We start from the raw sequence: 25,848 nt of genomic DNA, 5'->3' as shown, positions 1-25,848 counted from the left end.
GCTTTTTCCTTACTGAGTGTTAACTTCTAGTCTCAGCAAATAGCTAAACGTCTCAGTTTCCAAGGCAGGCTATTAAACGGAGTTTGGAAAACAGAACTTGGGTGTTTGGGGATTTCAACACTTGAAGAAAATGTCATTCTGTGTCTCCATACAATGGAAGGGAGAAAAACTATGTGTTCTCTCTGTCCTGTGGCAATACCATGTGCTAAGGGGGTCCTTGCATCCACTTGTGCCCACTCCACTGTACTGACCAGGGATAAACACAGGCAACATATCCTGCCAGGTCTGGGCAGCACACCAGGCAGCAGCCAGGCCTAGAAACTACGCTCCACCTCTCTCTTACTGGGGGTGTCTCCCACGTAACACTGTCTCCCTGAAGCTCTCGAAGGAGGTCTCGGCACTCTAAAGGGACACGTGAAAATACCCACGTGGGTTCCAGGATAATACCGACTAGTTTGGAGGCCCCAGCGCACCACTGGATTACTTATGAATGGGTCAAATCTTATTTGGCATGAAGCAGAGTACAAAGATGCAGAAAGCTAATCAGAGCAGCAAGAAGCGGGACTCACACCAATTTGCTCTGTGACCTCAGGATTGGCACACATCACCCTGCAGCTGTTTTGTTTCCTCCTGGCTAAGCCGACGTGGGTCACAGCGATGACCCTCAGGGAGGGTTTGCTGGCACAGATTCTGAGACCGGGGTACCGAAATCAGGAGGGGTATGGTCTTGCCCTTACTACTAACTTAGTCCCAGAGCACTGGACAGAACTTCTTGACTCTCTGATCTTCCACTACCCCCCCTGTGACATGGGGACAGGGATGGAGCACCCAGAGTTGGTGTGAGCGTAAGATTAAGATAATGAACACAAAGAGGTTACAGAAAATCAAGACGCTCGATGATGATGATTATTCTTGTTCTGCAGAAGCATACGTCCCTTTCCAGGGATGTCTGGTCACCAGAAGAGAAGGTTTTAAATGTGTTAGTCTCCCCTCAGCATTCTGGGATGTCTGCAGAATTCAGAAACTTTGACTATATTCAGCATATTCTTATGAGGAAGAAGGAAGCATTCAAGGGTGAGCTTTAGGAAGGGGTCAAGCCTAGAGCTGGCTTCCTCCCTTCTCTCGGTCTGTTCTCAGGCCCCCTGCTCCTGTCCCCGCCCATCCACAGGCCACGGCAGGAGGTCTGGGAGCAGGTCCCGGGCCCTTTCCTACACTCGGAACCCTGGAAGGAGGCAGGGTAAACACAGCTACAACATCACCTGCTTTCTCTCCCGCCCTGGCCTCAACAGGGCTTAAGGCAAGCGCAACTGTTCAAGCGCCTGTCCCTTAAGACGGCCTCGCAGAGAGAAAGAGTGGCTAAGCAGTCAGTAGGGAGTGGGTGTCCAAAGCCCTTCCTGGGCCACCCCTGGTCCAGCTAACAAGGGTTGGACCAGGGTGCAGAGGCTCCAAGCTCCTCAGTCCTTCCGGTGACACTGCTCAGAGGTAACAAAGCAAATCTGAGGGCCTCACCCTGGTCACAAGGGGAGGTGGGTGCTGACTTGGATCGATCTTCCTCCAACGGCGAGCTTCCAGAAGTGGGCTGCGGGGACTCAGCGCCAGCAATGAGCTAGAGAGAGGGAGAGACAGAGGGGGACGTGAGAAGGGAGGGTGGGAGCTGCCTCGAGGTCGGAAGCATGGAGGCGAGGTACGGAGCAGGGGGCCTGCAGGAGTCCCTGGTGCCCGGCAGCGCTTGCTGAACGGACATTCTCAAAGCAGACTCAGGTGTCATTTGACAACAGTGAAAGGAAAGGCAAGAGACCGCGCCGGGTCATGTACGGAAGTGCTGAGTCACTCCACTGTACACCAGAATCTAATATTACACTATACGTGGACTAACTGGAATCAAAATAAAAAGTTGAGAGAGAGACTGCAATTTATCAATTTTCGTTCTGTCCAGCACAACTGTCCCAGGTCCATCGAAACGTCCCTCGCCTATGGGAGCAACGCAAGCTAGCGCACCCAAAGCCACTTGACGTTTGTCTCTAACACCTATTGGGCATTTACCCATCATCTCGTTCAGCTGTATTGAGTCGATGGCCTCTGCACGTGGATGTTGTGGGGGGCTCTCTACTCAGGTAGACTACGGGCTCTTGGAAGGTAAGACTCTATCCAGTATTTGTGTTGCTTCTGGCGCCTTGCATAAAATGATACCTTTAACAGAAGCTCAATAAAGGTTTTTAGATGTGTGGATATTGGTTGGCAAATTTTAATAGAGCACCCCCCAGTGAAGTCTATTTGCTGGCGGAGATGCGGGCACACCCGTGTTAAGTTCCCATTAAAGTCAGAGGTTTGGACTAAGTGGTCACTCGTAGTTTTGTTCTATTTTACTCTTCACCTACCAGCTGGGCGCACATGTCCTCTCTGGACAATGGACTACTTGCAGGGGCAACGTGAAGACAGGCAGTGCTCCAGCAAGCCTGACACTCTTGCAAAGAAGCTCTTTTAGCTTCTGACCAAGGGTACTTCTCTCCCTTCCTCTCACATGAAATTGAGCTACTGCTTGGTCCCGTGGCATTTTCTAGCTTTTGCACCAGAAACAATCCAGCAAAAAAAAAAAACAAACAAACAAACAAACAAAAAAACCCCCCACACATTAGAATGCTCTAGTCTTTAACTCTGCCTCTTCCTGAAATTTCTCCATGTTGGCTTCTCACCATGAGCTTCCCCCAAATCTCAGACAGACAGATGATGCCTGGTTATTGGCGTTATGGCCCGTGAAAATAGTGGGGAGAGGGCAGGTGTGTATTACATTTTCTCTTAAATGTTTGATGACAGTTAATAATGATTCTGTCTCAATTTACTTCTAGCAAGGTAAAAAGCGATATCTCCCGTGAAGGGTGCTCGCTAGAGCTCATAAACGTGTATGTCCAACAGTGTCATGACAGGGTGTTTGCTTAACCCGCCTCTTTGGTGGGGGCCTAGCATTCTTGGGCGCTGACATTCTGGTTGCAATCGCAATGTCTTGGGTCAATAACCGAAGTCCTGTTTCCACTAGTGGGATTTATGGAGCTGAGAGCCACCAGGAGCACAAAATCTCACAGCTAACCAACCAGGGACAAGAGGATTCTTTTTGTCCAACCCTTGCAAAACAGCTTTGCTTATTGGGAAGGCAGAGAGGGAGGAGTTTAAGAAGATGGAAACAATCCAAACCTCCCCATTCGAGGGAAAGAGTTCTTACGAGAGGCACCAGGGAAAGAGGCGTGGGCAGTTTCTAAAAGGAGAAGGGAAACACAGAGCCCTTCAGAAGATATTTCAGGGCAGAATTTAGGGAGGACATCAAGGAGTCAAAATTGTACAGCAAGTGGAGACAGACTTGCTTTTCTGGTAAGTGCCTGAGAATGCCTGATACCAGGCGATGAGGATCCCTGCCCATCCCCCACCCTCAACCCCACCAGGATATCTTGCCCAGTTAACATGGTTCTGATTTTCTCATAACTTAATTTTTTGAAGACTTTTACATTTTCTAGGCTGGAAGCCAAGGCCAAGAAGGACCTTCAAACGCAATGCTATGGATGCCTTGAGCTCCATTTAGATCTGTGGGCCCTGACTTACCATAACATAAATAACATCTTCGCAAATGGATCTCCTCCTACTAACATTCAGAATGTCACCTGGATAGAGACAGGGGGCTTTGGTCTCCAAAGAAAGGCCCAGATGTTTCATGTGGCGGGGCATTAACAATACCCCTCGGGCGGCACTACCACGAATATTCTTGGCCTGCTCCCTAGAAAAGAACGTGGTCCCAGCTCTTCAACCATGTATTCTCATTACAGTGACACCAGGGACGCAGACAAGCCTACTTCCTTGTCTTCAGTTGTGCTTTTTCTAGAGGGAATTCCAAAGTCCTCATCTCAAAGATTAGGTTTCCCTGAGGAACAGAACACTTGAGACTTGCTTCATTTCTCCCCCACTTCTGGAACTGAAGGAGACTTTAATGTCACCTGTCCGACCACTTTTTTTTCTTTCCTTTCAGCATATGCTGCGTCTCAAACCCAGGGATCTTAGAACCTCACTCCGGGGTTGGAGGGGATGCTCTCAGGAAGCCAGCACAGAGATGGCGGCCTCCAAAGAGCTCCAGAAACACCCCCAAATAGCCAGTTACCTTTTTCCTCCTCTGGCCGCTGTTGGTGATTTTGTCTGGAGTGACGCCTAGGTCAGCCAGAACTTTGGCAATCCCTCTGGCGTCCACTCCACAGTTGGGGGCCACGTTGGTCTCACAGCGTCGGTGAACGTTCATCTTGCAGACTGTAAGGAGACACAGAGAGGAGACTTCCAACATTCATGACCTAAAACGTTACCTTGTTGTTGTTTTTTTTTCTGACTGTAATACATGTTCACAGTTGATAGAACTTGGAAAATGCAGAAAGACAAAAAGAGAAAAATAAAAATCACCCATCATCTCATCACACAGAACTAAAACAGCATCCATCAAAACACCACACAGGAATAACCACTGTTTATGGATAAAAAGCACATTCTCTTTCCTTCTAGGAAGCAGACCATGGACCATAAGAGAACTGACTGGTTTATTTGGAGAAAATTCGTCTGGATTCTGAGCACAAATGGGTTGCATGTACACAGCACGCTCTAGTACTTCGCTAAAGTGGGAATATCACCAAGAGGGAAGTGCCCGCAGTACAGCCTCCTGAGACACTCATCTGAGCATGAGGACATTGACCGAGGTGACCTGCCAGGCTCCTTCAAATCTAAAATCCAATTTCAAAGGAACAAAAGCCATGCCTGAAAGTCTTTTTTTGCCCACATCATTTAGTTGTCAGTGTAGGACATCAAAAGTGAACACATCCACTGTTCTGTTTCCAGTCTAACACGTAAGGCACCGAGACACTGTCGCTCGGTCCTAACCAGTGCAAAGCTGAACAAATTGAAAAATCAACAACTCTTCTCAGATCTACTGGAGGAGTAAGGTTCCAGGGCACACTGCTGCTCCCAGAATGAACGAGACATACAGGCAGCTACTGTGAACCACAACTCACTGGGAGGAAACCCCCCAGCAGTAGCCTCTGTGGGAACCAGGGCAGGGCCACGGTAACTGAAATTGCCAGAGTGCTGGAGTCTCAGAGTGGATGAGGCTGACTCCAAACTCCGGGCAGAGCCAGTCCTTAGGTGCCTCCCACACCTTTGTCAGTTTTGCTTCTAGGAGTTTGACCAGGTCCTCACAGTGAACACTGGGGAAAAAATTCTCTTATGCTTCTCTCAGGGGGAGGGGAAAAGGAACCATTTTGAAATAAACTAGAATACTCTGTTCTTAACAAGGCCTGCTTTTAGGAGAAACTGTTTTACCACAGCCTAAACTATTGTAGTTTTATCAGATCCTACCTGACGTGGGGGGAGGAAAATACCCTACTCTAGCCTGTTTAGCTTCCCATGTGGGAGAAGGGAAATACCCAACCCAGCTCCTTCTAGCCTTCCATGTGGAAGAAGAATACCGAACTCCAGCCCACTCCAGCCATCCTGTTCCACCTAAGTTGGGGGGCGGCCCTTGAGTGACACCGACAAAGCTCATAGTTCAGAGCACAGGTTCATGGAAAGACTGAGATCTAATCATAGGACTAGAGAATGTTTCCCTTCCCCCACACCCTCACCACCACTTTACTAAAGGCCTATTTACTGTAGTTTCTTTTACCCAGCACATCATGTCCAGCTAGCATGAAAAAGTTAAAAGCATTCTAAAAGGCAAGCACACAGCCACACAGCAGGGCAGGAATGTTGGAATTATCAGACCAGAAATTTATTTTTTATTTATTTCCATTTATTTTTAAAGATTGTATTTATTTTAGAGAGAGAAAGAGAGTGAGCAGAGGGGGTAGAGGGGGAGGGAGAGGGACAGGCTGACTCTGACCTGAGCACAGAGCCTGATGCGGGGCCCCATCTCACAATCCTGAGATCATGATCTAAGCTGAAACCAAGAGTCAGATACTCAACTGACTGAGCCACCCAGGCGCCCCTCAGACCAGGAATTTAAAATAGCTGTGATTAATATACTCCGGGTTCTCATCAATAAAGTAGATAGCATGTAAGAACAAACGGGCCATGTAAGCAGAGAGATGCAAATTCTAAGAATCAAAAGGGAATTCTAGAGATCAAAAACATTGTAGCAGAAAACAAGAATGCCATGGCTGGTCCCACTGGTAGTATGACACAGGTGAGGAAATAATCTCTGAGTCTGAGGATAGGTCCATAGAAACTTCCAAAACAGAAGCAAAGAGAAAAAAAGACTGAAGAAAAGAAATAGACTAAGAACTGCGGGACCATACAAGGTATAATGTGTATAATGTAAACACCAGATGAAGAAGACAGAGAGAGATAAGCAGGAGAAATATTTGAAGCAAAAGTGACTGTGAATATCCTCAAATTAATGTCAGACACCAAACCACAGATCCAGGAAGCGTGGAGAATACCAAGCAGGCTATATGACAAAAACAAAACACATTCACAAACTTCACCTAAGGCCTGTCATATACAAACTTCAGAAAATTAAAGATAAAGGAAAATAATCTTGAAGGAAGCCAGAAGGAAATTACACCTGACCTACACAGAAGCAAAGATAAGAACTGCATTTGACTCATCCCCAGAAATGAGGCGAGCAAGAAGATAACAGAGTGAAATATTTAAAGTATTGAGAAAACCCCCCACCAACATAGAATTCTGTACCCTGTGAAATTATTCTTCAAAAGTGAGGGAGAAATAAAGACTTCCCTCAGACAAAAATTGAGGGAATTCATTGACAGTAGACTTATCTTGCAAGAAATGTTAAAAGGAGCTCTTCAGGGAGAAGGAAAACTATCAGTCAGAAACTCAGATCTACATAAAGAAAGAAAGACTATTGGAAAAGGAATAAAAACTTTTATTTTCCTTATTCTTCTCTGATCTCATGAATAAGTTTCCCATATTAGCAACAATATATCCAATTATGTATGCTTATATGTATATAGATATGTGTGCGTATGTGTAAGCAGAATGAATGACAGCACTGATACAAGGAGTGGGAGGGAGAAAGTACAATTATTTCGTTATTATAATGTACTTGCATTACGCATGGAGCATTAGAATGTTATCTGAAAGTGGACTTGGATTTGTTGTAAATGTATATTGCAAACTCGGGGCAACCACAGACACAAGTAAAAAAAAAAAGTGATATGCTAAAAAAAAAGGAGAGAAAATGGAAGCATATGAAACATTCCACTGAAAACTCAAAAAGCAGAAAAAAGTGGAAAATAAAAAGAACAAAGAAAAAGGCCATCAAACAGAAAACAGGAACAAAAATGTTATGAATCCAACTATATCAGTAATCACTTTAAATGTCGATGGTCTAAATACAGTTGAGCCTTGAACAACACAGCAGGTAGGGCTATTGGTCCCCTGCATTGCTGAAAATCCAAATATAACTTTTGACTCCCTCAAAACTACTCCCATTAACTAATAGCCTTCTGTTGACTGGAAGTCTTATAGATAATATAAACAGTTGATGAAACATATTTAATATGTAATATGTACTCTATATTCTTTCAACAAAGCTAGAGAGAAGAAAATGCTACGAAGAAAATAATAAGAAAAATACATTTACAGTACTGCAAAAAAAAAAATCCACATATAAGTGGACCCACACAGTTCAAACCTGTGTTGTTCAAGGGTCAACTGGATGCCAGTTAAAAGAGATTGTCAGAGTGGATCAAAAAGCAGGACTCAATTATATTTAATCTATAAGAAACATACTTTAAATATAAGACACCTATAGATTAAAGGCATGAAAGATACTGTGCCAACACTAATAAAAAGAAGGCAGGAGTAGCTATATTAATATGGACAGAGCAGACTTCAGAGTAAGGAAAGTCATTAGGGATGCCAAAGGGGTCAATTCTCAAAGAAGACATTAAATCTTTAATGTGCATGCACCTGACAACAGAGTATCAAAATATGTGACGCAAAAACAGAACTGCAAGGAGAAATAGATGAATCCATTGTTATGGTTAGAGACTTCAACACTCCTCTATCAGAAATGGACCAATCCAGAAGGCAGAAAATCAGTAAAGACATAGTTGAAGTCAAAAGCACCATCAATAAACTGAATAAAGTTGATTACTATATCTAACAACTACTTCATCCAATGACAGAATACACATACTTCTCAAACTCACATGGAACATTTACCAAGACAGACTATATCCTGAGCCATAAAACAAACCTTACCAAGTTTAAAAGAAAACAAAACAAAACAAAAAATCATACAATGTCTGCTCTCAGACCACGATGGAATTAAATCAGAAATCAAAAACAGAAAAACGGTTGGAAAATCCTCAAATGCTTGGAAATTAAATACTACACTGCTAAATAGCACATGGGTAAAAGAAGAAATCCTAAGAGAAATTTTAAAATATTTTGAACTGATTGAAAATAAAAACACAACTTCTCATACTTAGCAGGATACAGCAAAACCATTCTTGAAAGACACAATCTACCAAAACTCACAAAAGAAACAGATCATGTAAAAGGTCATTATCTATTAAAGCAATCAAGTCAATAATTAATAAATTTCCAAAACAAACAGCACCAGGCCCAGATGGGTTGATTGGTAAATTTTACCAAGCATTTAAATTAGAAATTATACCAATTCTCTATAGTATCTTCTAGAAAATGAAAACAGAAGGGACATTAGAAGAAAAGACAACTACAGCCCAATATCTCTAATGAATATAAACGTAGAAATCCTCAACAACATACCAGCAAATTGAATCCAACAATGCATAAAAAGAAATATAAACCATAAACAAGTAGAATTTATCTCAGGTGTGCAAAACTAGTTAAACATTTGAAAATCAATTAATGCAACCCTTTACATCAACAGGCTAAAGAAGAAAAACCACACAATCCTACAGATAAATGCAGAAAATGCATTTGGCAAAAATCCAACACACACTCATGATCAAATCTCTTAGCAACCAAAAAATACAAAAAATACAGAAGAACTTCCTCACCTTAATAAAGACACAATAAACCTACAACTAATATCATACTTGACTAGAAGCTTTCTTGTTTTAAGTACAAGGCAAGGGTGTCTCCTCTCACTATCCCTTTTCAATACTGTATTACAAATACTAGATAATGCAATAAGACAAGAAAAGAAGATAAAAGGAAATAAAACTGCCTTTATTCACAGATGACATGATTATCTATGTAGAAAACAAAGACCTGACAAAAATCTTCTGAAACTAATAAGCAATTATAGCAAGGATGCAGGATACAAGGCTAATATACAAAACTCAATCATGTTCATATATACCACCAATGATCATGTGGAATTTGAAATTAAAAATATGACAATATTTATATTAGCACCTAAAAAACTGAAATACTTAGGTCTGAATCTAACAAAATATGTACAAAGTCTATATGAGTAAAACTATGAAACTGTGATGAAAGAAATAAAAAAAAAAACTAAACAAATGGAGAGATATTCCATGTTCATGGGTAGGAAGTCTCAGTGTTGTTAGGATGTCAGTTCTTCTCAAGGCATTCTCAGTCAAAATCCCATAAAGTTATTTTGTGGATATTGATAAACTGAGTCTGAAGTTTATATGGAGAGGCAAAGACCCAGAAGACCCAACACAATATTGAGAAGAGCAAAGTTGGAGGACTGAGACTACTTGACTTCAAGACTACTCTTAAGGTATAACACTTAAGACAGTGTGTATTCATGAAAGAGTAGACAAATAGATCACTAGAACAGAACAGAGAGCCAGATCCCCATAATTATACAACTGATCTTTGACAGAAGGGCAAAGCCAATACAATAGAGGAAAGATAGTGTTTTTCAACAAACGGTGCTGGAACACCTAACATCCACACACACACAAACGAATCTGAACACAGACCTTACACCCTTCACAAAAATTAATGGATCACAGACCTAAAAATAAAATTCAAAACTATGAAACTCCTAGAAGGTAGAAGAAAATCTAGGTGACCTTAGGTATGGTAATGACTTTTAAAATACAACCCCAGGGGCACCTGGGTGGCTCAGTCGTTAAGCATCTGCCTTCAGCTCAGGGCCTGATCCCAGAGTCCTGGGATCGAGCCCCACATCGGGCTCCTCCACTGGGGGCCTGCTTCTTCCTCTCCCACTCCCCGTTTGTGTTCCCTCTCTCGCTGGCTGTCTCTTTCTCTGTCATATAAATAAATAAAATCTTTAACAAAAAAATACAACCCAAAAGCATGATCGATGAAAAAAAGAATTGATATGCTGGATGTAATTAAAATTAAAGACTTCCACTCTGTAAAAGACAGTATCAAGAAATAAGAAGATAAGCCACAGACTAGGAGAAAATATTTGCAAAAGACACATCTGATAAAGGACTATTATCTAAAATACACGAAGAATTCTTAAAACTAAACAATAAAAAAAGGAATCATCCATTCAAAATTGGGCAAAAGACCTGAGCAGAAACCTCACCAAAGATATCCAGATGGCATCCAAGCATAGGAGATGCTCAACACCATATGTCATGAGGGAAGTGCAAATTAAAACGACAATGAAGATACCACCACAGCTTCTAAGAATGGTCCAAATCCAAAACACTGACACCAAATGCTGGTGAAGGTATGTATGAAGCAACAAGAAGTCTCCTTCATTGTTGGTGGGAATGCAAAATGGTACAGTCACTTTGGAAGACGGTAGTTGGGCAGTTTCTTCCAAAACTAAACATGCTATTCCATCCAATCTAGCCCTCATACTCCTGGTATTTACCCAAATGAGCTGAAAACTTACATTCACATGAAAATCTGCACATGGATATTTACAGCAGTTCTATTCATAATCACTGAAACTTGGAAACAACCATGTTGACGATCAGGTTAATGGATAAACTGTGGTACACCCAGAAAACGGAATCTTATTCAGCACTCAACAGAAATGGTCCATTGAACTACGAAGAGACACGGAGTAACCTTAAATGCATATTGCAAAGTGAAAGAAGCCAATCGGGAAAGCCTCCATATTGTATGATTCCAACCATATGATATCTGGGAAAGAAAAACTATGGAGACTGTAAAAGGCTCAGTAGTTGCCAGTGGTTGGGGGGGGGGAAGCAGAGGAGCACAGAGGATTTTTAGGGCAGTGAAATTATTCTGTGTTATTATAATGGTGAAATCAGGGTATTATACGTTTGTCCAAACTCACGGAATGCACAACCTCAAGGGCAAACCGTAACGTAAACTGATTAATAATGGGTCAGTGTAAGTCCGCCAACTGTAATAAATGTACTGCTCTGGTGGGAGCTCAGCTGAGCTTCGGAGCTCAAAGTGTCCATAGAACCAAAGATGTGGGTGCAGGGTAGGGGTGCGGATAGGAGGGGCCTTTCTCAGACAATATAAACATATAAGAAAGCTCCACCACAGCCTAGCCATGGCACTTACTTGATTCACTGAATTATTGCTAGTGATGCCTGGAAATCCCCAGGCCCATCATGTACTCCCAGCACTCTGCTCTAAATTCCCGGTCCCACTCCCCGTAGCAGCAGCTACCCTTTGACACTCAGCTCACCTTACCTACTCCTGCCCACCAGCCCCATGAATGCCTTCTTCTGCCTCTTCATGAGGTGACAGAAAGGACAAGAACAAAGCAACCAAATCAACAGAATTTCTTAGCAAGGGCAATGGAGCCATACAATTTGGGCTCTGGCGCCCTCTGCTGTTAAAACGCTAAACCTGCCTGTCCTAACAAAACAATTAGTGTGCGTTGATGGTCAGCAGAACGGAAATGGTCTTTGGGGACATCTTCACTTTTTTACTTTTAAAACTCTGTTTTTTCCCTCAAATTTTGCTTTCTATTTGTAAGAACTCTGTTATTTCCCCGGGAGAGCCATATAATTTTCTTATTATGTAAAAAAAAAAAATCCCAATGATGTGTCAGTTCAAATAGATGCCACGAGATAGTAAAAACTGAATGGGAAGAAATCAGAGAGGGAGACAAACCATGAGAGACTCTTAACTCTGGGAAACAAACTGAGGGTTGTGGAAAGGGAGGTGGGTGGGGGGAGGGGGTAACTGGGTGATGTGATGGGCACTGGGTGTTATAAACAACTGACAAATCACTGAACACTACATCTGAAACTAAGGATGTACTATATATTGGCTAATTGAATTTAAATAAAAAAAAAAAGATAGTGACTTCGAAAGTGCTTTGAAAAGTCTGGAAACATGAGAACAAAGCTGGCTGAGGAAGGTGAACTTGAGATAGTTCAGCAGCCATAATGGGTCCCCTGGAGGCTGGGGGGTGACCCCCAGAGGCTGTAGACCAGTAAAAGAAAGTGGACGTGCTGCCTGGAACCAAAAAAACCTGAAGGTTCACTCACATTAATGGGGACCAAACTAACCACCCAAACTGTCCTTCCCCACCTCCTCACCCCACCACTGCTGGTGAACACCAAGGCCAAGGGCCATTAGCCCTGGGCTGCCAATCCTGGCCCTTGAAGGCTTCCCTGTCCAGGCTGCCCTGAATGTTCATTTCCGGTGGTTTCACCCAGGTAATTCATGCTGGGAAGAAATGGCCCAGGCTTGCTGGGGCTCTTTTAAGAGGAAAATCATGATTCTACTCGCACCCAGTTACTCATGTTTGTGGAGCTCCTACTCCGTTCTGGGTGGCACTGCAGATACGACCTACTTTCCCATCATCCATTCTACCAGCCTTTGGAGAGATTTTATTGCCATGTCTGTGCCCTATTAGCAAAGATTGAGGATTGCGCTGAGGTGGGTCAGGCTGTCGGGAATTTTTTCCAATCAAGCAGATGACCTTCTGAGAACAATGACAAAGCCACGCCTAAGGAGAGACGCAGGCCTGTGTGTCCGGCAGAAATCTCTTTACGTGAGGGTGATTTGGCCCTTGAGCGTAAGCCAGGGCACTGGTTTGACTTCACGACAGGTTATAATCGGCCAAGCCAAGCTGGGAGACAGAGGACAAACAATTGTCAACAGGAAGCTCTGTAACTGGGTAATACAAGTTGGCAAGGGCAGGAGTGACAGGCTGTAGAGTCCCAGGCAGAAGAGGAAGAAGGGAGGGTAGAGGGGAACTGCCTGGGGGTCACGGTGGGTACCAAAAGTCACCAGACAGAGATTTGGACGTCCTGATTACACTGGAACCATCATTCAAAACTTTCCAGAGACTGGCCAACTGTCTGCTGCTTAGCATTCTTTGGATGAAAACTCTGACAAAACCCTCCACCAACCTTGGAAGCATGGCCCCAGGCACTGCCAGGTGTTCCTGCAAAGGAATCCAAGTCAACCAAGCAGACTCCTGTGGCGCTCAGTGCTTAGCACCCAACTGCTTCTTCCTTCCATGCCTTCAACTTACAAGTGGTTGCCTACCTAAAATGTCTTCCTTTTTGCCCTCCTTCCTGTTTACGTCCTTCTCCTCCCTCACGGTGTAGCTGAAGCCCCTTCTCTCCCAAAGCCTGGCCTGCCCACCTGAGTCCTGAGGGCCTCTCTTGTCCACGAATTGCTCAGACTTATTTCTGATTGGCTGCTTGACTTACTGTCTATTATTTAACTTGTTCGTGTTTAGCACCCAAGTGGAAGTTTCTAAAAGTTGAGGTAATGCTCTATCTCCAAGCCCTCCATGCCTTGCACAAAGCAGGGTGCCAAGCTTGTAAAAGAACACTGACTCTGAGGAGAGTAGCAGAATGAGTAGGAGCACAATGGCACCTCTGAGACCAGACCCCAGGAGGGAAAAGGTGTCTGAAATCCTAAACTCCCTATGCAAGCATTTTCCAATCATGTAAAATCCAGTGCCAAGGCAAAAGAAGGGAAAGCAGTCAGTTAACGTGACTTTATTTAAAAACAAACAAACGAAAGTCCCCTTATGTAATTACCTCCTCCTGTGATTCAAGCACAGAAAGACCAAGGCTTAAAGTTATTGAAGGACTTCTGGGGTCTTTGTTCCGTAACTATTCATACATAAGCAGGAAGATGCATGTGTAAGGGTATTTGCAGCTGCATAAAATAGTGAGGACGCAGAAACAAGCAAGCGTCCCTCAAAAGGGCAATGTTTAAATAATGGAATATTCACAATTGGAATATTAAGCAGCCATTACAAAGAATAAAGTAGACTTATACATACTGACGTGGAAACACTCTAAGACATATTGGCGGAAAAGCGAATTACATAATGATGCATGGAGGATTTAATTAACAAATATTTATTGAGAGTCAATGTGTCAGGCACTGTTGTAGATGCTGGGGAAACAGCAAAATGGATGGGAAAAACTCTCTGCCTTATATTCTGAAGGGTGGAGAGAAATAAATTACTTATATAGAAGTAATTTACAATATTAGAAGGTGATAAGTATAACAAAGAAAAAGAAAGCAGAGGAAGGTGACAGAAGGTAACAGATGAGAGCTTCAGTTTTTAAAAGGGTGGTCAGAGTAGCCCTCACAGAGAAGGGGATTGATTGAGTGTGTGTGTGTGTGTGTGTGCGTGTGTGTGTGTGTGTGTGTAGGGGTGCATGGGTGTGTGGGGCGAGGGGAGCATGGATAGCTTCTGAGATGGCTCCCAGTGATCTCCATCTCCTGGCATCCATGGCCTTATGTCATTCCTTCCCACTGAGTGTGTGCCAGATGTAGTCATCTGTTCTCATGAACAGAAAATGTCAAAAGTGATGGGATGCCATTTTTGACATTAGGCTACAAAAGACCGTGGTTTCTGCTCTGGGCATCCTCACTCGCTTGCTTGCTTGCTTGCTCTGAAGGAAGCCAGCTGCCATATTGCGAGGTGCCCGATGCAGATGCCCATGTGGCAGAGACCAGATGTATCGCCTGGCCACAGCCAAAAGGGACCTGGGGCTCCAACAGCCACATGAGCAAGATTGGAAGGGATCCTATTCCAGTCAGGCCTTCAGATGAGAACAGAGCCCCAGCTGTCAGCCTGCTGACAAGCTCAGGAGAGACCCCAAGTCAGAAGCACTCAGCTGGGCTGCATCTAGATAGAAACTCTGATATAACACTGGTTATTTTAAGCCACTAGATTTTGGAATAATTTGTTATGCAGCAATAGATACCTAACCCAGAGTAAGTGAGTGAGCGAATGAGCAAGTGACTGAGTTCAGGGATCCATGAAGCAAACATACACAAGACAGCAATGGAAGGACCCTGAGAATTAAGTCTACAGATGGAAGTAGAAAGAGAACAAAAAGAAGGACTTTAGTGTCTTTCATATGTAGATACTTAGGTCTTGCTAGAATCCTTTAGGATGAGAATTATTTACATATTATTTGTGTTCTTTTTTTTTTCATTCTAAAAACACAAACAAAACTTGAAGTTATGACAAGGAGCCTAGCTGTTAGGAAAATAATAAAGGACTAACATTTTCAGAAATGATGAGAATAAAAATCCTTTTTTCTGTGTTTAAGGTTTTTTAAATATCCAAAACACTTAAAAAAAGAGAGAGAGAGAGAGAGGAAGAAGGAAGGGAGGGAGGGAGGAAAAGGAAGGGTAGGAGGGAAAGGAGAGGAGAGGAAAGGAAGAGGAAGGAAGGAAGGAAGAAGGGAGGAAGGGAGGGAAAGAGGAAGGAGTGAGGAAGGAGGAAGAGAGGAGGGAGGACGGAAGAGAGGAGAGAGGAAGGAGAGAGGAAGAAGTCAGGGAAGTAGAAAGGGAGGAAGGAAAGAGGGAGGTGGGAAGGAGGAAAGGAAAGGAAAGGAAAGGAAAGGAAAGGAAAGGAAAGGAAAGGAAAGGAAAGGAAAGGAAAGCAAAGCAAAGAAAAGGAAGGGAAGGGAAGGGAAGGGAGGAGGAAGGAAGGGAAGGAGGAAGGCAGGCAGGGAGGGAGGAGGAAGGGAGAAAGAGAAGGAAGAAGGGAGGGATGGAAGAAGGAGGAAGGGAGGGAGGAAGGAGGAAGAAGGCAGGAAGGGAGGGAGGGAGGGAAAGTGGGATGGAAGACTCTGCCTTTCTCTTGTCTTTCTGACCTCCCACAGCCACTGCAAGAAGTTTGCAGCTAAGATCACTCAGTTCATTATTTTCATTACAGTTCTCAAAGACAGGAGGTTAGAAGAAAGCCCAGGGTCACCCAGCCAGAATGACTTCTCTACCACTGCCCAGCCAGGTAATAATGCAACCCCGACCAGATAAGCTACCCAGATTCTTACCCTGTGATCTCGATGGGCCACAACTCCCTAAGTCACTGGTCCTCAAATAAAATGGCCCCTTCCTCATCCCCTCTTGGAGAGCAAGTGATACTCTGGCCCCTTAGACCATGAAAGCAGCCTTGGATCTTAGCAGTTATTAAGATGGGCTCTCAAAGAAAGGCAGGGGACTGGGAAGGGGATTCTTCAGGAATCTCTGAGCCAGATCTTTCTCCAGTGTACCTTCACCCCTGCCTGGGAACAGAGCTGCAATCCGAGCAGACAGGCAGGCGCAGGGGGCCCACCTCACACGGGACGAGAAAAAACCAGGGCTTCCACAGCTCCCCACAGGGCACACTGTGAGCTGTGTAGAGAGCTCTGGCGTTCTGCTAACTTGCCCCTCGGTACTGAGGACTTCAGGGAAGCTGGGCTGAAGATGTGAGTGTGGGATCATGGGTGGAGGAGAAATGGGAGGTGGGCTACAAAGCAAGTGAGAACCGCTCACCTTCTTCAGAGAAGAAAACAAAAATCATAAGGTCTCGGGTGTCTTTCCCCCAGGGGGAGACTCCATGTGTCAGTGGAAACATAAAACATAGGTGCAAAAGGGCTAGAGAGGTTCACAGTGCAGGGGAGGTCAGTTTGGGGAAGCAGCGAGGTTAAAATAAAGTGAAGAACAGAAAGGATTCAAATGCTTCAGGGGCTTAGTGACGGATGCTGGTATCTGAAGGTTTGAAGCCAGTCTCTGGTCTAACAGTGGTTGGGGGACTCAGGCAGACCCACGAATGAGTCTGGACAGAGACTCAGATTCTACAAGCACTTGAATCCCAAGAAAAAAGACAGGAACGATATATTTTGTCTGCTCACTTAGTGCCAGAGTTCCACCCTTGATGAAGGAGCTCGGTGACGCAACGACGGTCTGTGAGCATCCTCCTAGGGCCTGGTGCCTCCGGGCTGTGGGCAGGGAGGTGGCAGCCCAGAGGACACAGGTGGGTCCCCACAGGTCCCTGGCTGAATCCCCCTGTGCACACAGTCCAGTCTCTCCAGCTCTCCATCCCCCTCCAGTACAACAGGGTGATTACGTACCTTCTACCTGGCCCACAGAGGGACAGTCCTCAGGAGGGTACGTGCACAACCTTCAAACCCAGGAGGCTCAGGCAAGCTAAGGCCAAAGGGGGAGACCCAAGCTCTGAAGAAAACTGTTCCACTGACCATATGTGACTCTATTCCCAAGAGTGGGTTGGGCAACAAAGCTGAAGCCATGGACCAAGGGACAGGGAACCCAGCCTAGGGGAACAAGGCAGCATGACCCCGCAAAGGTGGGAACCTGATGGAAGGTTCTAGAGTGGGAGAGGGCGTGGAGCACAGATCAGAGTCGGGGTGGGGGGGAGGGGAGGGGAGTTGCACTAGCTTCACAAGAACATGATGCTTCAGGACCCTGGGCAGCTCTCTAATTCTTGGATTCTGCTCCTTAGCAATCAGAGCAGCAGAAGCAGACTCAGACCCAGGCAAGGGGGGCCCCTGTTGGCCTCTTCTGATATCCGCCTCTCCACAGGGTACAGGAGCTGCAGGGGCAAAAAGACTTGAGGTTGAGAAGGGATCAAAAGAGAGATCTGGGGCAGGGGAAGCATTCTGTAGGATGAGAATGGATTCCTGTCATCATATCGTTGTCCAAGCCCACTGAATGCCCAAAGCCAAGAGTAAACCCCAGTGTACACTAGGAACACTGGGTGATGATATATCCATGTAGGTCCAGCAACTGTAACAAACGTACCGCTCGGTGGGGGGCATGCCGATGGTGGGGAGGCTGTGTGCAAGTGGGGATGGGCGTAGATGGGAAATGTCCGCACATTTCTCTCAATTTTGCTGTAGGACTTAAAGCTGCTCTAAAAAACAGTCTGTTAATTGAGGGGTGGGGAGGAGGTAGCAGGGGCAGGAAAGGAGCAAGGGCAAGTGAGCACATCATGGTAACAGAGGAACAGGAGAGGGGAGATCTGCGAACCTGTGCTGGGGACCCTGTGTTCTAAACAGCCTTGGCCTCGCAGTCTGTGTGGCCTGCCTCCCGCCCGCTGCCCTGGGCTCCTGGGAGCAGGTAGTCTCATTCTTCCTTGCCTTTGCTTGAGCAGACATGAGTGTTGCCTGCCAAAACAGCTGAATATATATCCCTGGGCCCTGCCTTCTTCCAGGGTCATCCAGGGACCCCACGGCCCTGGCAGCAACATCCGGGCATCTGGGCTGCTTTCTTAAAATGTCAATATTCATGAGAGGACAGTATCTTCATTTAGATTCCCTAGATAGATCAATCATTAATACAGTTACTGAAAACCAGACATGGCCTCATCAGGGTCCCATTCAAAGCGGGCTCTGTGCTTCCCGGCAGCCCCACTCAACCTTCCCCTAATGCGTCGCTCCTCCATTAACAACACTCGAGAGTCCTGCTCCACTTATTTCCTCCTCTTCCATTGTTTTAATGTCGCCTAGCATCCAAAAGGATTTTGGGTGGGCCCTGCTTCTTCTTGTCAGGGTCCTGCGCCAGAACACGGACAGGGAGGTCTGAACGTCTGGGCAGCTCGCCCAGGACGGCAGATGTGTCCCCAGCGGACACCTCCACCTGCCCCACGTCAGGGTGCCCTCAGCTCCCCGCACAGCCACTTCCAACCTTCACCCCCCTCTCACGCCGTCCACACCCACTTCTTACCTCAACTCCGAAAGAGATCTCCCAGTTCAGAAGACCAGGGAACTCTCCTTGCAATGCCCTCAACAGATTGAGAACTTAAAGGATCCTCTTGTCCCCTCACCTCCTGTCCCTGACCCAGGGAATGTATCCACATCCAGGCCTGGTCCTGGGGCTTTCCCTCCGGCTGCGAGGAGGAGGGGTATCCATCTTTCTCCCCCGGGCCCACCCCTCTCCCTCCTGGCTCACTAATCTCTCTCCCTCATTATAGAAAACATTGAGAGAAGACTTCATCTTCCCTTCTGGCTTCAGCCTCCACAGCCAGCTTCCATCCCACCAAGACCACTCCTGTCGAGGTCGCTAGTCACCTCCTAAGAGTTAAATCCAGCCCCATGTTCCACTTCTTACCGTCAATGACCTCTTGGAATCATCTGGCACCACTTATCACTTCCTTTAAACATTTTTTTAAATAATCTCTACTCATTTGGCTTCCATGATGCCATCCCTCAAGACTTTTCCTCCGCCTCTGAGGTCCTCCCACTGCCTGTGCAGGCTCGTCCTTGGAAGCCGGTCACCTTCCTCCCCCAAACCCCACGGTGCTACCTTCTCTCCTCACACTCAAGGTGCTTCCAGGGAGGACACCGACTTTACAGCTTCCACTACTACTACTATACCTTTACCACATGGACAGAGCCCGAGTGGAGACCTCCCCCCGTACTTCAGTGAGAACGTGCAACAGCCCGACAGCTCCGTGGAGATTTCGCACAGGCACCTCGGGGCTGGCATGGCCCTAACTCAGCTCCACCACCTTTGCCTCCAACCTGCATTCCCTCTGGAAACTCCTCTCTCAGTGGATGGTGTCACCGTCCCCCCCAGATGGATCTGGTCACACATCCAATAAACTACTCCTCAATATCTCTTTACTCTCCCTCTCTTTATTCCCTCTGCAGCTACAAACTTGATTTCTTTTTTTTTNTTCCATTGTATATATGGACCACAGCTTCTTAATCCAGTCATCTGTTGAAGGGCATCTCGGCTCCTTCCACTATTTAGCTATTGTGGACAATGCTGCTATGAACATTGGGGTGCATGTGGCCCTTCTCTTCACTACATACAGACTTGATTTCTAATCGTCGTAATTTTGCATTGGGATCCCTTCAATGACCAATCTGTTCGTGGCCTCAGTATTTCTTTTTATACTTGACCTCTCTAATTTTTCCATAATAGGAATTTATTAATCATATATTCAGTACAAAGCCATGAGATATTCTGCCCCAACAGTTCGTGGACGTCCAACTCTGTGGGCCAGCTGGACCAGCTCATGGAACCAAGCACCCCATTCAGGGCCCCAGAGCATGTTCCCGCCTTCCCATCTGATCATGTGCTGTTACCCATCTCGTTTGAGCAGAAGACAATTCATGAGCAGGACAGCAGGAAACAGGAAGGAACTTCAGACTCAAGAGTCAAGGTTCAAACATTATTTCTGCTACTAAGCGCTGTGACATGAACAAGTCTCCTAGGTCTCTGAGCCTCAGGGTCATGGGCATAACATCATCTCCATAACAGGTCTGTGCAGGCTCAGTAAGATACCATCTGTGAGAGCGTCCTAGCACGGCTCCTTCCCAGAGTCAGCCCGGAAGCACAGATTGTGACAGAAGGATATCCATTACTTATTTCAGGGCCTCACTCCAGGATTTTGCCTTCCCTTCTGCTCCAGTGTATCTTTTCCTTAAATTATTTCTCCATTTTTATAGACTCAATTTGTCCCCCCTCCTCCAGCTTGCTCATGGTCTTAAAGACAGAGGAAGCACACCTTCCTCTTGGCATTCCCTCTACAGAGTTTCCCTGGCCACTCTCTGCACAGAGATTGCTGAACAAATCCACTCCCATTAACGAGAGCTTAACAAGGGCTTGGGCTCCGTCCTCCGGCCAAACCCAGAACTTACTTGGGAGGCTCTGGGAACAAAGAGTTTTCAAAAAAGAGGAGATGGAAGGGTCACGGGAGTATGGGGGCATGAGGGCAGGGCCCAGAGCGCCTTACCTTTGCACTGCAACCCCTGCCGTAAGAGGCCCCAGAGCAAGGACCCACAGTGGTCGCAGAAGGTGGGGACCTTGTAGTTGTGGATACCAAACTTGTGGGGCATGTTGACGCTGAACCGCTGCGAGCCCACCTGCAGGGACAGCAAAACACAGGGTCACTGCCAAGCTCGTTCACACTGTGGCCTGCTTACTGCTGGCGCTCCTACAGGCTGGCTTTCTCAGAAGGCCTGGCCACTGAAGGGGGCAGGTTGGAGCTTGGCTCTGAAAGCTTCCCCGAGAAACCAGGTGCAGAGAACCTTCCAGGGCCTTTGCTCCCGATGTCCTTAGCTCATTCTCCACCTCTCTGTTGGACCTTGAGAGGTCAGGTCTGCTCCCTGGTGCGGTCCCTCCAGGACTGCAGGCTTCCAGCTCTCATAGCACACGGCACTCAATTTGCACCTCACATTTTGGCTGTTCATGAGATGTCACCATGTGTTCTCAACACTGCTTTGTGCCTGGAGGCCGCACCTAGGCTTTCTTTGGGCAGCTTGATGGCGGATGGATTCTATAAATGCCCTGAAGACCCAGCACAGCTGTGCAAACAGCAGGTCATCAGTTCGGACAGGCGAGAACTGTAGTGAAGACTGCTAATCCAGAGCAGTGAGCACTGAGGGCATGAAGGCATGGGTACTGCCTACAGGCCAGGTACCACCATCGCAGTTAAACCTCACCAGCACCCGGCAGGGCAGGTGCCCTTGCTGGCCGGAGTTTACAGCTGGGGAAATTAAGGCGCAATGAGATTAAGAAGCACGCCTGTAAGCTGATAAGCAGCAGAGTCAGAATTTGATGCCCACGAGTGTGAATTCAGAGCCAGGCCTTTTAACCACCGTGCTGCCACTTAGAGATTATTTAAAAGGAGTAAAGAGAAGGCAGTGAGGTGGATGGGGAAGGACCAGGGAGCGGGGGCAGGGGGGGCAGTCCGGGTATTCTGATCTGCAGGCCTGGGTCTGCCACCAACCACCTGTGAGGTCTTGGAAGTTTCCTCACTTCTTGGGGCTTCAAATTCCTGATCTGGCAAACAAAGATGGCAGCCCCATCCCACCTAACGTCACAGGGCTGTGGGGAAGATGAGACACATGGAAGCAAGGGGTCATTGGCATGGTCCACCTTCCTGGGCTCTCCTTCCCTATGTCCGCTTGCTCGCCCCGAAGGGTGTGGATCACCGTAGCCACTCTTTCCCTCAATTACTGAAGACATGGAGGACCCACGCCGCGAACAGACTCGGGGGTCCCAGGACGAGCCTCACAGGGATGTGGGTGCCAGACAAAGGTGAAGAGGTGGGGGAGTGTCCAGGAACTCAGAGGAGGGCGGGAAGCAGGGAGAGCTGTGTGACCCTCAGCTGGGAGCACCAAGGGCTCTAAGGTATGGGAGAATGGTGGGAGGACGACAGGGCACACAAAAGAGCCACAGAAGCCAAGGCTTCTGTGGCACGCATGTGCACACACCGCTCTGTCACGAAGCCGACAGGGGCTCACTCGCCCAGGGAGACCAGTGCAGAGGTCATGGGAAGGAAGAAAAAAGCAAAAAGACAGAACTGGAAGGTTAAGAAGAGAAGCAAGGAAGGTGACACGGAGGGCAGCCTTCCGGGGTCACCACACTTGGAAGCGCAGGGAGAGATGTGTCCTCAGCACTAACACACCAGCACGAAGCAGGGAGAGAACATCAGCTGGGTGTTCGTGGTGCAAAAGCTCCAGAGCAACTTATAACAGGAAGACATTAGACACCTGGTGCTTAGAGCTCTGTGATTTGGGGTGTGTGTGCGTGTGTGCACATGCAGGCAGTTACAGGAAGAAAGCATGCCCCCCAGCAGTGCTGGACCCCACAGAGGGCTCATCCGTCACCCCCCAAGGGTACACCAATGCTCTGGGAGCCTGGCCCTGTGAGACCAGGGATAGGCAATTACTCCACAAGGCGGAGAAACCGACAGCCCCTGTTCCCTAATCCTTGGCAATTTCTCTCCCTAGGGACACATGCCACGTTTGGGCACACACCTCACTGGGGACTTCTATTCGCTGCCAACAGGCCAGGAAAGACGATCAGAAAGCAGTTGGTCTCAGACTCAGCTGTTAGGGGTATTTCCCACCTCAACCCTCTAACCTGCAGGACACAGACTCGTTTGGGAATTTTCCCTCCAAGGAGATAAACGGCAGAGCTTTAGAAACCTGTAAGGGCTCCTAGTGGAAGAAACCTGTGAGATTCTGGAGGGAAGCAATCATGTGCTCCTCTTTGTTTCCATGGGACGTGGCAGTATCTGGCACAGAGGAAGGGCTCAGAGATTGTCCACAGGGCGCAATGGAGACAGATCGCAAGCCAGCCACCTGCCTTTCCTTTATTTGTCTAAGTAACAAGTGTAACAATGTACTTGGGCTCTGGACCCTGGCACAGGAGCCAGGAGGCCCAGGTGGTGAGCCCCTGCAGTTTCCACCAAGACAGCAAAGCCCCTGCAAACAACTTTGGTGCCCTGGGCTGCCTGCCCCTCAGGGACATGGAAGGTTCCATCCAGGCCATGTCCCTCAGTGCTTTCCAGAGACAGTGTGAAAGCGAAAGGAGATAAAGGAAAGGAAATAATTCAGATGCCAAGATGCCACCTGGGTGAATTATTTTTAAGTAGCAAAGGCCCTGTAAGTTTCTCCTTTTGGAAGCCAAACTATAAATCCACTGGATTATAAACCCACCTAGCGTCTCTCTGACCCCCAATTCTAATGCCCTGTAATTATACAGTACTTATCTATTTCACCAAGAATTAAAAGCAGGCCTTTGAAATCCACCGCTGTGAACACAGATAACACCCACCCTCACACTCACACTCTCCTCCCAATCACACAGTTAGGAGAAACCCACCCTCACTGGTGAATTGTCTCACTTCCTTACCCCTAGCGACTTCCCTAAGAGTCAATCCGATACTAGGTTGAAAGAATAAGAGACAATGAAGTCCAGTGGTCAAGGGCTCAGACTATGGAACCTGGGTGTGAACGTGGTTCTTTCACTAGCTGTGTGATCTGGGGCAAGCTAACGTGACCTCTCTGTGCTTCCANGAATAAGAGACAATGAAGTCCAGTGGTCAAGGGCTCAGACTATGGAACCTGGGTGTGAACGTGGTTCTTTCATTAGCTGTGTGATCTGGGGCAAGCTAACATGACCTCTCTGTGCTTCCACTNTGGTTCTTTCACTAGCTGTGTGATCTGGGGCAAGCTAACGTGACCTCTCTGTGCTTCCACTCTCTCGGTTGCAAAATGAAGGTGATAATCCCATAGCTCTCGTTAAGGCCGTTTTGAGATTAAATACTGTACGATGAAGTACTTAAATCAGCACATGGTAAGTACCCCATGAATGTCGGCTGGTATTATTGCATGGTTATTCCCACCTTCTAAGGGCGTCTTGGGTTTGCTAATCCCTCTCCGTTCCCCCATCACCTCATAAAGACACGGTTCCTGCTTGTGTGTGGTGTCCCTCTCCCTGTTTATGAGCGGTGTGGAGCCAGTGACATGTCACTTAGCGACATCACTGTTCCAATGAGATAATGACATAAAGCAATTCACATCTTCCTCGAGGGCTTTAGCTCTGGGATCGCATGGCCCTTGGCCTAATAGCCACAGACATGACACTGACTCTGAACCACAGTTGTTCTGCAGACTGCGCTGCCCGCTGGAAGGCTGGGGACAACTCCCTTAGCTTGGATCAACACAACAGAGAAAGCAAGGGGCTCTCAGAGAGATAAGGAGTTTCTCAGGAACCATGGAGGAGGCAGGGGAGGGTGCGAGTGGCAGTGAAGAAAGCCCCGAATTTCAATGTTATAAATATTTACCTCATCGGGAGTTTCTTGTTTCTTTAATCCAGCACACTTCGTAATTATGAGCTCATGGCATCGCTTGTGGACCACGCAGGTGCAAACTGCAAACGGCAAAAACCGGAAGGCTGAGCGACAAGTGGGGGCAGGAAGCTTCCACCCCAAGATTCAGGTCTCAGCAGAGGGATGCCGGGAGCCACGCCCCTCCTGTCCCCAAGTCTTAAAGAAATACCCTGGCTGAGGCCCGGCCTGCTTCGTCATTTCAGAGCGCTGTGCCATCAGAGCCATTAGGGTTTCCTAAATGCTCTGGAGAAGAGCGCACCACTTACACCAGAGGGCATCGGCAGTTTTCTCTAGTTCCAGAAGGACCGATCAATTTCTCTGCTTCTAGACGCCAAGGTCAGGGAGCAGTTTCCCTTCTGTGAAGCGGGTCTATTAAAGGCACCGCCACAGTCCTGTGCCCCAGCCCACATCATGTCAGGGCTGGTGGGCCTGACGGCGAGCACTGCAGCAGGAGACTACGGCACAGGAGTTCTCAAACATTTTTGTTTCATTTCACAGTGGCCTGCAGCCCTGTCTCCAGTGTCCCCGGGGCAGTGTGGGCAGTGGTGGCGGGAGAGATAAGCAACAATTTGCACACATGCTACCTCAAGGACATAGCAATGTCCGACAGAACCTACTCAGGTCCCCCAGGGGTGAGCCCCCACTTAACCAGTGGCTGGGTGAGGAGATGGAATGGTCTCCCAGCTCTAACCACAGAGAAACCTGGACCACAGCACACATCCACCCTCCAATCCCGGACAACCCGACCTTGCATTTTAGTCAAAGAACTGAAAACAAACAAATGCAATAATTTCAAGTGAGTCTTAAATGTTGAAGAGCTAATGATTCCACAGTAGAGNAGAAAAAAAAAAAAAAAAAAAAAAGAGAGAGAGAGAATCAGCAAGGACCTCTGAGTGATAGGAGTGAACCGGGCAGGTGAGGGAACTTCTTTGGGGAGCGAGAGAGGGAGGGGGCTGAGAGGATACATGGAGCTCGGCTCAGCGCAGAGCGGGGCCTTTGAAGGGTCTCAAATGGTTGCATCTCACTGGGAAAGGTGCAGAGACCACTGGGACAGCTGGAGACAGGTACACACAAGGTACTCTCATGCC

The 25,848-nt window shown here is 46.9% G+C and overlaps 1 protein-coding gene across 1 annotated transcript in view; it reads right to left on the bottom strand.

The window, feature by feature from the left end:
• PRKCE (protein kinase C epsilon) overlaps window positions 1–25,848 on the bottom strand; it is a 480,453-nt gene that overhangs the window by 150,846 nt on the left and 303,759 nt on the right. Inside the window, exons 5-8 of the mRNA XM_002912411.4 lie at window positions 24,716–24,801; window positions 20,873–21,002; window positions 4,142–4,284; window positions 1,510–1,606 (exon numbers count right to left, since the gene is read on the bottom strand). Of these exons, the coding sequence (XP_002912457.1) occupies window positions 1,510–1,606; window positions 4,142–4,284; window positions 20,873–21,002; window positions 24,716–24,801 (456 nt within the window). The remainder of the gene's footprint in view (window positions 1–1,509; window positions 1,607–4,141; window positions 4,285–20,872; window positions 21,003–24,715; window positions 24,802–25,848) is intronic.

The sequence above is a fragment of the Ailuropoda melanoleuca genome, chromosome 4 (genome assembly GCF_002007445.2).
Source record: "Ailuropoda melanoleuca isolate Jingjing chromosome 4, ASM200744v2, whole genome shotgun sequence".
Taxonomy (NCBI): domain Eukaryota; kingdom Metazoa; phylum Chordata; class Mammalia; order Carnivora; family Ursidae; genus Ailuropoda; species Ailuropoda melanoleuca.
Note: the sequence above shows the minus strand (reverse complement) of the source record. Positions and strands in the feature narration are given on the sequence as shown.